Raw genomic sequence first — 15,577 nt, forward strand, 5'->3', positions numbered from 1 at the left:
TAAGAAGGACGGTAAAGACGAGCCGGGGAACTATAGACCAGTGAGCCTGACCTCGGTGGTGGGCAAGTTGTTGGAGGGAATCCTGAGGGACAGGATGTACATGTATTTGGAAAGGCAAGGACTGATTCATGATAGTCAACATGGCTTTTTGTGTAGGAAATCATGTCTCACAAAATTGATTGAGATTTTTGAAGAAGTAACAAAGAAGATTGATGAGGACAGAGCGGTAGATGTGATCTATATGGACTTCAGTAAGGCGTTCGACAAGGTTCCCCATGGGACACTGATCAGCAAGGTTAGATCTCATGGAATACAGGGAGAACTAGCCATTTGGCTCAAAGGTAGAAGACAGAGGGTGGTGGTTGAGGGTTGTTTTTCAGACTGGAGGCCTGTGACCAGTGGAGTGCCACAAGGATCGGTGCTGGGCCCTCTACTTTTTGTCAATTACATAAATGATTTGGATGTGAACATAAGAGGTACAGTTGGTAAGTTTGCAGATGGCACCAAAATTGGAGGTGTAGTGGACAGCGAAGAGGGTTACCTCAGATTACAATAGGATCTGGAACAGATGGGTTAATGGGCTGAGAAGTGACAGATGGAGTTTAATTCAGATAAACGCGAGGTGCTGCATTTTGGGAAAGCAAATCTTAGCAGGACTCATACACTTAATGGTAAGGTCCTAGGGAGTGTTGCTGAACAAAGAGACCTTGGAGTGCAGGTTCATAGCTCCTTGAAAGTGGAGTCGCAGGTAGATAGGATAGTGAAGGCGGCGTTTGGTATGCTTTCCTTTATTGGTCAGAGTATTGAGTACAGGAGTTGGGAGGTCATGTTGCGGCTGTACAGGACATTGGTTAGGCCACTGTTGGAATATAGCGAGCAATTCTGGTCTCCTTCCTATCGGAAAGAATGTTGCCAGGGTTGGAAGATCTGAGCTACAGGGAGAGGCTGAACAGGCTGGGGCTGTTTTCCCTGGAGCGTTGGAGGCTAAGGAGTGACCTTATAGAGGTTTACAAAATTATGAGGGGCATGGATAGGAAAAATAGACAAAGTCTTTTCCTAAGGGTCAGGGAGTCCAGAACCAGAGGCATAGGTTTAGGGTGAGGGGGAAAAATATAAAAGAGACCTAAGGGGCAACTTTTTCATGCAGAGGGTGGTACATGTATGGAATGAGCTGCCAGAGGATGTGGTGGAGGCTGGTACAATTGCAACATTTAAGAGGCATTTGGATGGGTATATAAATAGGAAGGGTTTGGAGGGATATGGGTTGGGTGCTGGCAGGTGGGACTAGCTGGGTTGGGATATCTGGTTGGCATGGACGGGTTGGACCGAAGGGTCTGTTTCCATGCTGTACATCTCTGACTATCTATATTGACTGGATGACCATTACAATCAGTGAGCATGAACAGTAAAGATCAAGTCATCTGTCGTTATACAATGAATGTTCTTAACCTTGTTAACTGGCTTCACACAATGAATGCTTTTCATCTTGTTAACTGACTTTACTTAATTAATGCTTTCTCATCTTATTAAATGGCTTTATATAAGAAATGCTTTTTCACTTCGTCAACCCACTACCTTTGTCTCCAGCATCTCATTGTTTACTGCAAGTTCTTACCTGATCCAAGTCATGCTTGCTGAGCCTTTGTCTCACGTTACCCAAAACCTAACTCTTTCCCTACCTGGTCATACCTTATTCACTGTCTCACACACCTTAATAAACTTTAAGTGTTTGCAGAGGCTGGTGTGTGAAATCTTGGGGAAAGAACCTAACAGAAGTGTCTTATGGACAGAGATTGGACAAAGTGGGCTGGTATTCTGAGGTTTAGATGACTGAGAGGTGATCTCATTGAAACTTAGAAATTAAATTCTAAGAAAATAAGATGAGTCCTTCTTGTAAAGTTGCCAGCCCAAAGTGCAGTGTTTGCATATTAGCCTCCAAGTAAGTCCCACTTGTAATCGTCTCATCCTTCCAAACAAAAAGGATGACTTCTGATGAGTACATCCAAGTGTCGATGGTGGAAGAGGAAAGGAAGGCAGGAAGGAACAAAAACAATTTTACCCATTTTGTGTTTTAAATAGATGCTGTACATGAACTTCCTAATCATATCATTTTTTCTAAAACTTATTTCTCCACACTACAATTGAAGGCCCAACATTACAGAGGTAGGGGTGCAAGTTGTTTTTGTCTGCCTCTTAGGCCAACCAAGGACGGTGTCATTTTCAAAACCATGAGTACATTAATGGCTTCAAGTGTAGCTGTTGTAATGAACATTAAGATCTGTTTTTTTTTCTATCCAACCATTGATTCCATTGATGGAATTATTAACATTCCTTTTGGCAAAGAAAAGTGAAACAAATGTCTGGCACTCACTCACCACTAACAAAAAAGCTAAAGTTAAAATCACCAGTCCTACCAGATCATAGAGCTCCTCTCTGATTAGATATAGATAATTGGTGGTCATTTAATCACAGTCACCACACTGTCAGGGAAAGTTCAGGAGAGTCCTTCATGGTAACCTCAGCCAGTACGGGAATTGAACTCATTCTTTGCTACCACTCTGCATTACAAACCATCCACCCAGCCAACTGAGTTTACCTACCAACTACACAATATGTATTCTAAAAAATTCAAAATTACAAAAAAATGGCACAAATCACACAAGGGGTAAAAGTGCAGAAAGAGACCATTTAGCTATCATGCCTATACTAGCTCTCTAAACGAGCATGTTTTAAGTTTGCTCGCTGAGCTGGTAGATTTGTTCTCACACGTTTCATCGCCATGCTAGGTAACATCATCAGCGAGCCTCCAATGAAGCACTGGTGTTCTGTCCCGTACGCTACTTGGATGTCTTGGTCTGTTGTGATGAGCGATATCATTTCTGGTTCTTTTCCTGAGATGTTGGTAAATGGGGTCCAAATCAATATGTTTATTAATGGAATTCCTGTTTTAATGCCAGGCCTCTAGGAATTCCCATGTGTGTCTTTGTTTAGCCTGTCCCAGGATGGATGGATTGTCCGAGTTGAACTGGTGTCCCTCTTTGTCTGTGTGTATGGATTCTTGTGATAGTTGGTCATGTCATTTGGTGGCTCGTTGGTCCTCATGCATCCTGGCAGCTACTTTCCTGCCCGTCTGTCCAAAGTAATATTTGTTGTAGTCCTTGCTGGGTATTTTGTACATGATGTTCACTCTGCTGGTTGTTGGTACGGGGTTGTTTAAATTCGTCAGAAGTTGTTGGCAAAGCCAGATTTGTTGCTCTTCCTTAGTGGGCAGCATGGTGGCACAGTGGTTAGCACTGCTGCCTCACAGCGCCAGAGACCCAGGTTCAATTCCCGCCTCAGGCGACTGTGTGGAGTTTGCACGTTCTCCCCGTGTCTGCGTGGGTTTTCTCCGGGTGCTCCGGTTTCCTCCCACAGTCCAAAGATGTGCAGGTCAGGTGAATTGGCCATGCTAAATTGCCCGTAGTGTTAGGTAAGGGGTAAACGTAGGGGTATGGGTGGGTTGCGCTTCGGCGGGTTGGTGTGGACTTGTTGGGCCGAAGGGCCTGTTTCCACACTGTAATGTAATCTAATCTAATCTAAAAAAAACAAAAAAACTGCCTATGAGTGGTGATGAAAAGCTGCCTTCTTAAACTGCTACACTTTTGGTGATGCAAGTACACCAACAACATTGTTAAGGAGGGAGTTTTACGTGGCTTAATGATGAATACTCAACCAGGTTTTAACATCCAACTGTGGTAGCTCGATGGAATTGACTCATCTACTAGGCCATTTCAAAAGAGCAGGTAAAGGTCAATCACTTTGCAGTGGGTTACGGGTAGACGAGACCAGGTAAGGATTGCAGATTTCATTCCCTAAAGGATATTTGTGAACCTTAAGGATTGTTAAAGACAAATCAGTTATAGCTTCATGATTATTAATGAGACGATTACTTTATCCCAGATTTGTAAACTGAATTTAAATGCCCCATCTGCCATGGTGAGATTTGAAGTGATGTCTTTTGATTTAGAATTCAGAAATACTAGTCCAGCAAGATTATCACATCCCTTAAAGTACAAACACAAAAAACATAGTTGTGAGGGCAGAAAAAGACATTTTTAGTTCAAAACTTATCAATTTGAAAGCCAATTTATTAGTATTTTACTTTAGTGATTGAATTAGGAATCAGTAGAACAGAACTAGATGCAAGGTCAATTTGTTTTTCAGCAACTCAATGCTACTCAGTATTCTTCATGGTACCCTTAAGGTGTAATGATTTGGAGGTGCCGGTGTTGGATTGGGGTATACAAAGTTAACAATCACACATTATCAGGTTATAGTCCAGCAGGTTTATTTGGAAGCACTTGCTTTAGGATCGCTGCTCCTGATGAAGGAGCAGCGCTCCAAAAGTTAGTGCTACCAAATCAACCTGTTGGACTATAACCTGGCATATGAGATTTTTAACTTAAGGTGTAACATACTGGATAACGAAAGAGTTAAAAAAAAATTTTCTACTTTGGTGTAAAGTTCATTGAGTGACTTTAGTCTAGGATAGAGGTGATAGTAGATATCAGCAAATAAACTGTCATTATGCATGAAGTCATTGTTCAGTACAATTTAATAATTGATAAATGTTGACGAGGTGATAATCAGCAAATTGATAAGTAGGAGAGCACTCTTCAACGTTCCACCTCCTCCATTCTATGAAGAGATTACAAATGAAATGAAGGTAAAATTCACACAGGTAATCGTCCAACAGGTTTATTTGGAGCACTAGCTTTTGGAGCACTGCTCCTTCATCAGGTAGCTGTGATGAAGGAACCTTACGTTGCCTGATTTTTAACTTTGTCCACCCCAGTCCAACACCGGCTCCTCCTCAAATGAAAAGAAAGCACTGTCTTTTTATGTTAGGTTATAAGTGTAATTATTACAATCCTTAAAACATTTTCAACATGAAGAACACATACTCAAAAGACTAGTTTCTGTAATCAGGAAAGTGAGTGCTTTCATCAGGGCATGAATTCTAAACAGAAGTTTACAGTTTACTGTAATTTTGGCATAATAACCACCTTATTTTCTCTGCACTCTTCACACAACATAGCTCAAGAAACACAAGTTACAAAAAGGCCTACAAGCAAATTTGACACCTACGCTTCACAACAGACCTTTCCACATTGCTGGCTATGTGGGAAGACACTTCTAAACTGGCTGTAGACAGCAGCTGTGTTAACTCGGGCAAATAATGCTACTACATCACTAACATTTGACAAAATAAGTGGAGACTTTTGCAAAGAAACTGTCTCTTAAACCTTATCGTTCAAAATACATTTTACTCACATGTTTTAAATTACCAAAACACAATGAGAAAGAATGCAAAAACAATGCAGTAACAAAACCAAACTTGAGAGCCCAACCAAGCCCTAATTAGTGGGAGCCAGATATATAAACAAAAAAAAAGCCAGAGAGATTTGGTCAAAAGTTCAAACAATCAACAGATTTCAGATTTTCCTCTGGCAATGGGAGCAGTGAGATTTAAAAAAATAACAGATTTTAAGAGGCTGCAGGAAATAAACTTCTTTCTTTCTTAACTAAATAGCAAGCCACCTAGACATTTGAAGCTGGGTAGTACACACTCCCTATTTCACAATCCAAATCAGGGCTGACACTTTAGCCTTTCTCAGTTTCGTGAAAAAAGAGCAGCCACTCAGATGGAGCGCTAAAGCAGAACTGATCCATGCAGAGGCAGAGATGGACAGTCACCTTTCACTTTCTTGTTCTTACATAGTACAGTTTTAATCCCGTGTAAAGGTTTTAGCAGCAAATGTAGGAATTACTTTGACAAGGGTGTTTCTCTTCCCGTACCATCGCCCCAAAAGATTATTAACCTGATCTGATAATCATTTCAAGCACTATATCAAAGAAAATATTTATTTCCATTACACCTTTTAAGCTTAGAAATTACCATCAGCTGTATTATTTTATCCTACTTGCTATTTCTGTGTCAGTTTTCACCCACTGGTAAAACAGGATCTTAAAATTCCAATGAATGCATTCAGCTTACATTCACTATGTTGGCATAGCAATTTCAGGTATTGGTCTCAAATTGAGACTATATTGAATATTTTTAGAATAAAGATCTTCATAAATTGATTGACACAGGGCATTAAAATCTTGAGAAAGATGGCAGCCAGCAACACTTCAACCTCATCTTATGTGACACCTGGGTATTGAACAGTGAGGTGTAGCCTAACCTCCCCAGCAGCTAACATAGATCAGCAAGCACAAGTGTGATTGGAGAACAGGGACTTGAGACAGTTGGGGCATAATTTTTGGTGATCTCAAGCCTACAGGAAAGAATGTAGGAGGTTCAAAGTTTGGGAGAAGATTTGTAGCTCGGGTGCTCGTTGTTGTGGTTCTGTTTGCCGAGCTGGGAATTTGTGTTGCAGACTTTTCGTCCCCTGTCTAGGTGACATCCTCAGTGCTTGTGTGATGTTTCCTCCGGCATTTATAGTGATTTGTATCTGCCGCTTCCGGTTGTCAGTTCCAGCTGTCCGTTGCAGTGGTCGGTATATTGGGTCCAGGTCGATGTGCTTATTGATTGAATCTGTGGATGAGCGCCATGCCTCTAGGAATTCCTTGGCTGTTCTCTGTTTGGCTTGTCCTATAATAGTAGTGTTGTCCCAATCAAACTCATGTTGCTTGTCATCTGAGTGTGTGGCTACTAAGGATAGCTGGTCATGTCGTTTCGTGGCTAGTTGGTGACCAGCTATCCATGGTAGCCACACACTCAGATGACAAGCAACATGAGTTTGACTGGGACAACACTACTATTATAGAACAAGCCAAACAGAGAACAACCAGGGAATTCCTAGAGGCATGGCTCTCATCCACAGATTCAATCAATAAGCACATCGACCTGGACCCAATATACTGGCCGCTGCAGCAGACAGCTGGAACTGACAACCGGAAGCGACAGATACAAATCACTATAAAAGCCGGAGGAAACATCACAGAAGCGCTTCACAGGAGGATCCTCAGTGCTTGGGAGGTCACCTAGACAGGGGACGAAACGTCTGCAACACAAATTCCCAGCTCGGCAAACAGAACCACAACAATGTGGGAGGTTCACTAGACCTACACTTAGAACAGGTAAAAGGGCTTTTGCCCGAAACGTCGATTTTGCCTGTCTTCGGATGCTGCCTGAATTGCTGTGCTCTTCCAGCACCACTGATCCAGAATCCTACACTTAGAACAGTTTGAAGTCTACAAGTAACAAAAATAAGGATCAGGCTTTCAGCAGATAAGGTGAAGGGAGATACAATCAGACCATATTATGGAACTGAAGATGAATAATCTTATAGATGTCACATACATGCAGCCAAAAATTCACTGTACAGTCAAACTGGCCACCAAGGTTGCAAACTGTCAACTTCAGCTTCATAACAATGCCCATGGGTTAAATGGAGTCAGTCACTTAAAAACAATCTGCACTGGGAACCAAAGATAACCATTTTGTTGCACCATCATTTTGTCGCAAGAAACTTCTGATGGTCCAGTAATGCATGCTGAAGAAGCTTTTGAACGATTTAGAAAAGAGAGAGATTGGAGAGAGAGGGGTGATGGAAAGAGGTGAGTAATGTCATCATGCATGTAGAATCCGACATGGTCCTTTCACATGATGTTGAGGGGCAGCGAGCACCTGAGAATTAGAAAGGGACCAAGACTGCTTGGGAAGAGAACCCATTGCAGGAATGTTCTCATGAGGTCAACCATGGTGTAGATAGGTCAGGAAGGGCAAGGAGGAATAATTTATCTATGTCAGTCATGCAAAATGTAATTTACAACTATGACAGAACTGACTGGAAGAGTTAAACAGGATGCCTGAGAAAGGCATGGAGGAAATAATATTCAAAATGTCTGTGAAGAAAAGGAGGTTGGAGATGGTGTAATACTTTGCAAGGATGGGCAATGTGTTGTTTTTTTTTAAAAAGGAGACTTTTCCAGTGGAGGGAGCAACCTCAGAAAAATAGTTTCTTTGAGCAGAAAAACAAACACTTCATATACAGGCAGTCCTCAGGTTGGAAACAGGTTCTGTCCTGGAGCCTGTTCACATGTCAATTTGTATGCAAGTCGGAATACAACACAAGGAACTGTAAGTGCAGGAAACGTTCGAACGTCAATCTTTAAAATTACATCCCTGCATGAGATTGCATTCCTAAGTGCAAGCTTCATAAAATCGAGGACTCTCTGTATTTGGACAATCTCTCGGTATACAAAAATCTGAATGACAGAAAGTGACCTTGGAATACTATGTACACTAGGTCACCTGGTTGGTAGGAGAATAGTGAAAGTAGTAAATTTAGGATAGATATTTGGTAAACTGCATAGTAACAATGCAGACTAGAAACACAAACAGAAAATGAGTATACCATTCAGCCCTTTGAGCCTGCTCTGCCATTCAATACGACCATGGCAGATCTTCTGAGTACCCTGTTCCTGCTTTCTTGCCATATCTTTTGACCCTTTGAGTCCCAAAAACTATATCTAAATCTTTGTGAAAACATTCAATGTTTTGGCCTCAACTACCTTCTGTGGCAGAAAATTCTACAGACTCAATACTTTCTGGGTTAAAAAATGTATCTTCTCAGTCCTAAATGACATTTCCTTAGACTGTGTTTCCTCGGTCCTGGACTTCCCAGATTATCAGGAACATCCTGACTGCATTCACATTGTCTACAAAATTCTATGAGATACTACCTCATTTTTCAAATTGCCAGCAAATTTATCCAACTAATTTAGCATCCTATCATGCATCAGTTCTGCCATCCCAGCAATCAATCTGGTAAATCTTTGTTGCACACTTTCCATAGCCAGAACATCTTTCCTAAGATAGTGAGACCAACATGACACCGAACAGTCAAGGTATGGTTCCACCTGTATATTGCAACAAGACATCCTCCTACCTGTATTCAACACTATGAAGGCCAAAATATCATTTGCCTTCTTCACTATTTGCATGTTTATTCTCATTGCATCATCCCCTTTCTACGTGTATTGAGAAATAATAATTTGCTTTTTTGTTCTTGCTACCAAAGTGGATAACCTCACATTTATCCATGTTATACTTCATCTTCAGATGACCACCTATACATCCACTATCTCCATGGATATCACCAAGTACTCTGATATGTAATTATCACAGCCTGAGGATTCATTGACTTTTAATGTCAATTTCCCCACCAATACAGATTTCCTCTGCTTTCTCCCTCTCTCCAGACCCTGGAATTTTACTTATTGCCTTTTTTCCCTATATTTAATTGGACTGTCATTTCTCTGTTCCCAATTATAACCTCACTGTTTCTGACTGTAAGATTCGATAGAACCTGCTGAATGAGAGACTGAGCATGCTGACATGACTGCACACAAAACCCATTTGACTTCTGTGAAGTTCTTATAAGGCAATTTGCTCTGGATGATATGCATCTTGATATTAGTGGCACTTTTAGAATCCACTGTTTCCTTTACAATATAACTCGCCCAGTACCAGTGCACATCACAGACACACACAAACAAAGTCCAATCACATTATTCTCATTAACAAAATGACTGCAGGAGTAATGGGACCAATGGAACAGCCACTATGGACCGCCTTCACATGATGGTGGAGTGGCTCACTTGCTGGGAGCCATGAACTCTCAAAAAAGTGAACGGATCTTAGAAAAGGTAAAACAATAGCAAGGATGATATTTTTATTCTGAAATCACTCACTGTGATTTACCCATTGTCCCGTTCCTCAAAAATCAGCTGATAAGCAAAATGCTAAGATCAATAGATTACTGGCAAAAACGAGTACAGTACTGCACTGGCTGAAGAATACCTGTATGTGATCCTATATTACAGCCTCCTTGGTCTTTATAAATCAGATTTATCTATGATCCATGTCAAATCAGAAACGTCAAGCAATTAGATGATCGATGTAAATTCTCAAGTTTACAGATTAATGCATCGATTTATCATTACAGTTATGCTATAACTGTAAACATTAACTGTGCGAAACAAACTTCAGCGACGTGCCGGCATTTTCACAGCTTCGGACTGAAGTAGTCGCCGAATCCCTTTGGATCAACAGAAGAGCAAGTGCAATCCACCAATAAACAGCACTAAATCAAAACTCAATACTGAGAACAACCCAACACTCTTCGGCAACCCTGCCGTTTACTCCGTTCACATTTCGCTCTTTCGCCCTCCCGACCTCTGGTTATGCTGGGGGGGGGGGGGGGAGGAGAGAGAGAGAGAAAAACACACGGACTCAGGTCACGTCGACGATTTTTGCTCTGCACTCCCCGAGGAATTTGCTGCGAAAACATCAAAGAGCCCCAGCGACTTCAGACAATGGAGCTGCAAATGGAAGAGACCCTTCCTTCCCCCAGCGAGTCTCCAGCATTGTGAACCTATACAACCCCGACTTCCAACACTCGCCACGGACAAACAAAAAAAAATTAAAGAAACGCGACGAGCGGCTCTTTACCCCCACCATCCCTCCCCTTTCTCGTTAAACTAACAACGAAAATATTTTTCTTTTAAATGCCCAAAGACTTCGGTCGACCGTTATATTTTCTTTTGCGCTGCAAGCGATTGTGGGGAAGGGAGATTGAAGGAGAAGGAAAACTAGGTTTTTTTTTGCCCCTGCGACGCGAGAACACACACCAAAAAAAAAGTTGCAGGACAGATCGCGTCTGCACCGAGGTTGAAATTAAAAAGAAAACGGCAGCCGGGGGGGGGAGAAAGAGAGACCGTTTGGATCGATCAACGGCGAAGCAAGGGGGTCGCGTGCCCCTGTTACCTTGTTCCGCACTTCGGCGGTGAGCCCGTACGCGGGACCCCGGTTGAAGTGAGCCATTCGTGCGAGGGGACGAGACGCGGAAAGAGAGAGAGAGAGAGCGCGCGCGCTGGCTCCTGCAACTGCGGCCCGACCGACGACGAACGACCGTTACTGCTCGAGCGTCGCTTCTGCTTCACTTTCTCTCGCTCGCTCACACGCACGCGCGCCCTGCTCCCGGGCCACCGTTCCAATACCCCCTTCTCTCGCGCGCGCACTGTCTCTCTCTCTCTGCTGGTCCTGCAGCAACTCGGCGTTCCACACACTGCTCTCTCATCCAGCACAATGCGAAAACTAAACCTTCCCCCCCCCCCAGCTCTTTTGCGATTGGAGGAGTCGCCCAACCAATGAGCCTCCCCCACCCTTTGTCTCACCCTGGAAGCCCCCACCCTACCCCACCAGGAGGGGTGCCTATGGGAGAGAAGAGAAGCCTGTTTGTGTGAGACCAGGGACTGGATAACCCATCCCCCCGTTCCCCTTCCCAAAGGCACAAGGGATAATGAAAGGAAGAGGAGCCGGACATCAAACCCTCCCCGGTCCCCACATCCCAGGCTAGTAATCCTCCACTGTTTGGAGAATTAGGAAAACGCAGTCTCCTTTTCTCTGGAGAATTAAAGGGTTTTTTTCCTCTTTCTCGTTCCCTACAGTTTAAGATATTCCCGAGAGGAAAGTAAGTTTATTGTTTAATAATCTTATTCCCGGTAGACCTTTCGTTCCGTGGGTTTTTAATTCTACTGTGAATTAAACCAGTGAACTGGTCTGTCTGTTTTTTCCCTGTACAGTACGTGTCAATCGGAGGAGAACCTTTTAGATTTTGGAAGTTCCCAGGATCATTTCCCCGTCGATATGTTTACTGTATCTAACATTCACAAGTAAACTTTACATTGAGAAGAACATTGTTGTTTTATTGTGAGGCATGCGGGAAATGAATTTACTGAAAATGGAATGCTGAAGTATATTGCTATTTTACTGCTGTACCCTGCACGAGCAGGATTAAACACCACCTTGAAATGGTGTGCCTTTAATAGTCACAGAACATGTGTAACAATACTGTTTAAAACGGAGATGAGGGGAGATTTCATCCCCAGAGAGTGCTGAGTCTGCAATTGTCTGCCATAGAAAGTGGTTACAGAATCATTATGAAAACAAACCTTTTGGTGCAACTCATCCAAACCAACAAGATTTCCCTAACTAACCATGTTGCATTGCCTGCATTTGATCCATTTCCCTTTAAACCAATCCTATTCATGGACCTGTCCAAATGTATTTTAAATGTTTGTATTGGATTTACGGCTGTTGATTCCATGTACACACGACACTGTGCGTGAATAAGTTGCCCATCAAGTCCATTTTAAATTCCTCCCCCACCCACCTTAAAACAATGCCCTCTAGTTTTGAACTCCCCTACCCTTGGGAAAGGATCTTTGCTGTTCGTCTTATCTAAGCCCCACATGATTTCATAAATCTCTATTAAGTCACTCTCCCCAACATCTTACACTCCAGGGAAAAAACGTCTCAGCCAATCCAGGGCAAAAGTGAGGACTGCAGATGCTGGAAACCAGAGTCTAGATTAAAGGGGTGCTGGAAAAGCACAGCAGGTCAGGCAGCATCCGAGGAGCAGGACAATCGACTTTTTGGGCAAAAGCCCTTCATCAGGAATGGAGGTAGGGAGCCTACAGGGTGGAGAGATAAATGGGGTGGGGGGAAGATGATAGCAAAGAGTACAATAGGTGAATGGGGGTGGGGATGGAGGTGATAGGTCAGAGAGAAGGTTGGGGGAAGGGAGCAAAGAATACAATGGGTGGATGGGGGTGGGGACGAAGGTAATAGGTCAGACAGGAGGGTGGAGCGGATGGGGGGGAAAGGAGATTGGCAGGTAGGACAGGTCATGAGGACAGTGCTGAGCTGCCGATTTTCCTGCTCTCAGCCAATCCAGCCTCTCCTTATAATTCAAACTTTCCAGTCCTGTAACATCCTTGTGAATCCTTTCTGCACCCTTTCCATCTTAATAATATTTCTTTTCATGTTCCTTATCTCACTCTCCTTAACACACCTCCATATTCTGACTTGTATTTCCCTTTCCTTTATCTATTCTCCCTTACCCTCTCTATGTCTCCCTATGACTACAGTGTTGCTTTACCCTCTTCCAACCTTTAGTAATCTTCTCATTCTTATGCTCGCTACTTATCTCTATTTCCTCCTCTCAAATCTCTACCATCTCTCCAATCTTGTTTCTTTCCTCATCTCAAGCTCCATTCCCCTCTCTCATCTCTTTGACAATCACTATGAACAACTTATACTTAGGTATGGCTTTTAACATCCTCAGGTAATTGTGTTATAATCCCTGGGGAGAAACCATAAACCAAAATAGACAAATTTACTGAGTGACCTCTGAATGCAAGATGTTCACATTTTGTAACTTATACTTTAACATGAATCACAACCAATGTAGAAACATAGAGATGCACAGCCTGGAAACAGACCTTCTGTCCAACTCGTCCATGCTGACCAGATATCCCAATCTAATCTAGTCCCATTTGCCAGCACTTAGCCTATATCCCTCTAAACCCTTCCTATTCATATACCCATCAGATGCCTTTTAAATGTTGCAATTATACCAACCTCCACCACTTCCATTGGCCGTTCATTCCATACACGCATGACCCTCTGTGTGAAAAGGTTGCCCCTTAGGTCCCTTTTATATCTTCCCCCTCTCACCCTTAACCTATTCCCTCTACTTCTGGACCCCCCCAACCCAGGGAAAACACTTTGTCAATTTATCCTATCCATGCCCCTAATGATTTTGTAAACCTTTATAAGGTCACCCCTCAGTCTTCGACACTCCAGGGAAAACAGCCTCAGCCTATTCAGCCTCCCCCTATAGCTCAAATCCTCCAACTCTGGCAACATCCTTGTAAATCTTTTCCGAACCCTCCAAGTTTCACAACATCCTTCTGATAGGAAGACCAGAATTGCATGGAATATTCCGAAAGTGGCCTAACCAACAATCTGTACAGCCGCAACATGGCCTCCCAACTCTTCTACTCAATGATCTGACCAATAAAGGAAAGCATACCAAACTTTCATGGAGCTATGAATCTGCACTCCAAGGTCTCTTTGTTCAGCAACACTCCCTAGGAGCTTACCATTAAGTGTATAAGTCCTGCTAAGATTTGCTTTCCCAAAATACAGCACCTCGCATTTATCTAAATTAAAATCCATTTGCCACTCCTCAGCCCATTGGCCCATCTAATCAAGATTCCATTGTAATCATAGGTAACCTTCTTTGCTGTCCACTACACCTCCAATTTTGGTGTCATCTGCAAACGTACTAACTATACCTTCTATGTTCATATCCAAATCCGCTACAAAAAGTAGCGGACCCAGCACCGATCCTTGTGGCACTCCACTTGTCACAGGCCTTCAGTCTGAAAAACAACCCTCCACCACCACTATCCCTAATCAGTCCTTGCCTTTCCAAATATGCGTAAATCCTGTCCCCTCAAGATTCCCTCCAATAATTTGCCCACTGCCAACGTCAGGCTCACCGGTCTATAGTTCCCTGGCTTGTCCTTACCACCCTTCTTAAATAATGCTACCATGTTAGGCAACCTCGAGTCTTCTGGCACCTCACCTGTGACTATCACTGATACACATATCTCAGCAAGGGGCCTAGCAATCACTTCCCTTGCTTCCCACAGAGTTCAATGTAAATTAAACATTAATTAACTAACAATTAAACTTCTCCTTCGTCAGGTAGCTAGAGCAGCACTCTGAAAGCTTGTACTTTCAAATAAGCCTGTTGGACTATAACCTGGTATTATGTCTTTATTCATGAAGGGGAGTCTTATCTGATAGTAATCTTCATATTTTCATTACTACAATTATCATCAACTGTGCACAATTCTATAAACCCCCTCTTCCCTTAAATTACAACAGTGCCAATAGTGTGGTTTTTCATATCAACCATCAACAGCCCATTTCATAGTTTGGTCATTTCTTGTAAAACCAATAGCTCTTTAATGTCTGTGAGCTACTCACACAGCCTTCCAGGTTTTAAAACGTTCTGAGGCCAAACATTGAATATTTTCAAGAAGGAGTTAGACATAATTCTTAGGGTTAAAGAGATCAGTGGGCATGGGGGAAGAAAGTGTGAATAGGGTACTGAGCTGAATGATATTCATGATCATATGAACGGCAGAATAGGCTCAAAGTGCTGTTTGACCATTCCTGCTCCTATTTTTTATGTTTTTGTGGAGAAGACACAATATTAAGTCCTGCATGAGACAGATCCTTACGTAGAAGAATGCAGAAAAGACCAATAAGAATATACAGAGCATGCTCCCACAAATAGCAACAAGAGAAATAATGAGTTATTCAATTTCAGTAAGTTGATTCAGTGATAAACATCAGCACAAACACCAGGAAGATTTGTCTGCTTTTATTCACATAATGCCACAATTCTGCCTGAGGAGGGTAGGGTCTTAGTTTAATCTTCATACAAAAGACAATACTTGCAATAAAGTCATATGTCACTAGAGAATCAGCCAAGCTTATATAAACATCTCCTGGGGTAAGATGTAAAATTACAACCCTCTAATTAAGAGGCAAGAGTACTGTTGAACTAAATAGTTTAAAAAAATTTTTAAAAACTTAAATTCTTTGATTACTCACTGTGAATCTATAACAAACCTGAATGAATAATTAAATGATGATGGATAT

The 15,577-nt window shown here is 42.4% G+C and overlaps 1 protein-coding gene across 1 annotated transcript in view; it reads right to left on the reverse strand.

Moving 5' to 3' along the window:
* The window catches only part of cnn3a (calponin 3, acidic a), a 102,879-nt gene extending 91,793 nt beyond the window's left edge, over positions 1-11,086 (reverse strand). The window contains exon 1 of the mRNA XM_043698852.2: positions 10,820-11,086. Coding sequence (XP_043554787.1) covers positions 10,820-10,876 — 57 coding nt within the window. The 5' untranslated portion in view covers positions 10,877-11,086. The remainder of the gene's footprint in view (positions 1-10,819) is intronic.
* Positions 11,087-15,577: the final 4,491 nt, after the last annotated feature.

This window comes from Chiloscyllium plagiosum, unplaced genomic scaffold, assembly GCF_037043375.1.
Source record: "Chiloscyllium plagiosum isolate Xiang-an unplaced genomic scaffold, Cpla_swu_hap1 HiC_scaffold_9, whole genome shotgun sequence".
In the NCBI taxonomy this organism is placed as follows: Eukaryota; Metazoa; Chordata; class Chondrichthyes; order Orectolobiformes; family Hemiscylliidae; genus Chiloscyllium; species Chiloscyllium plagiosum.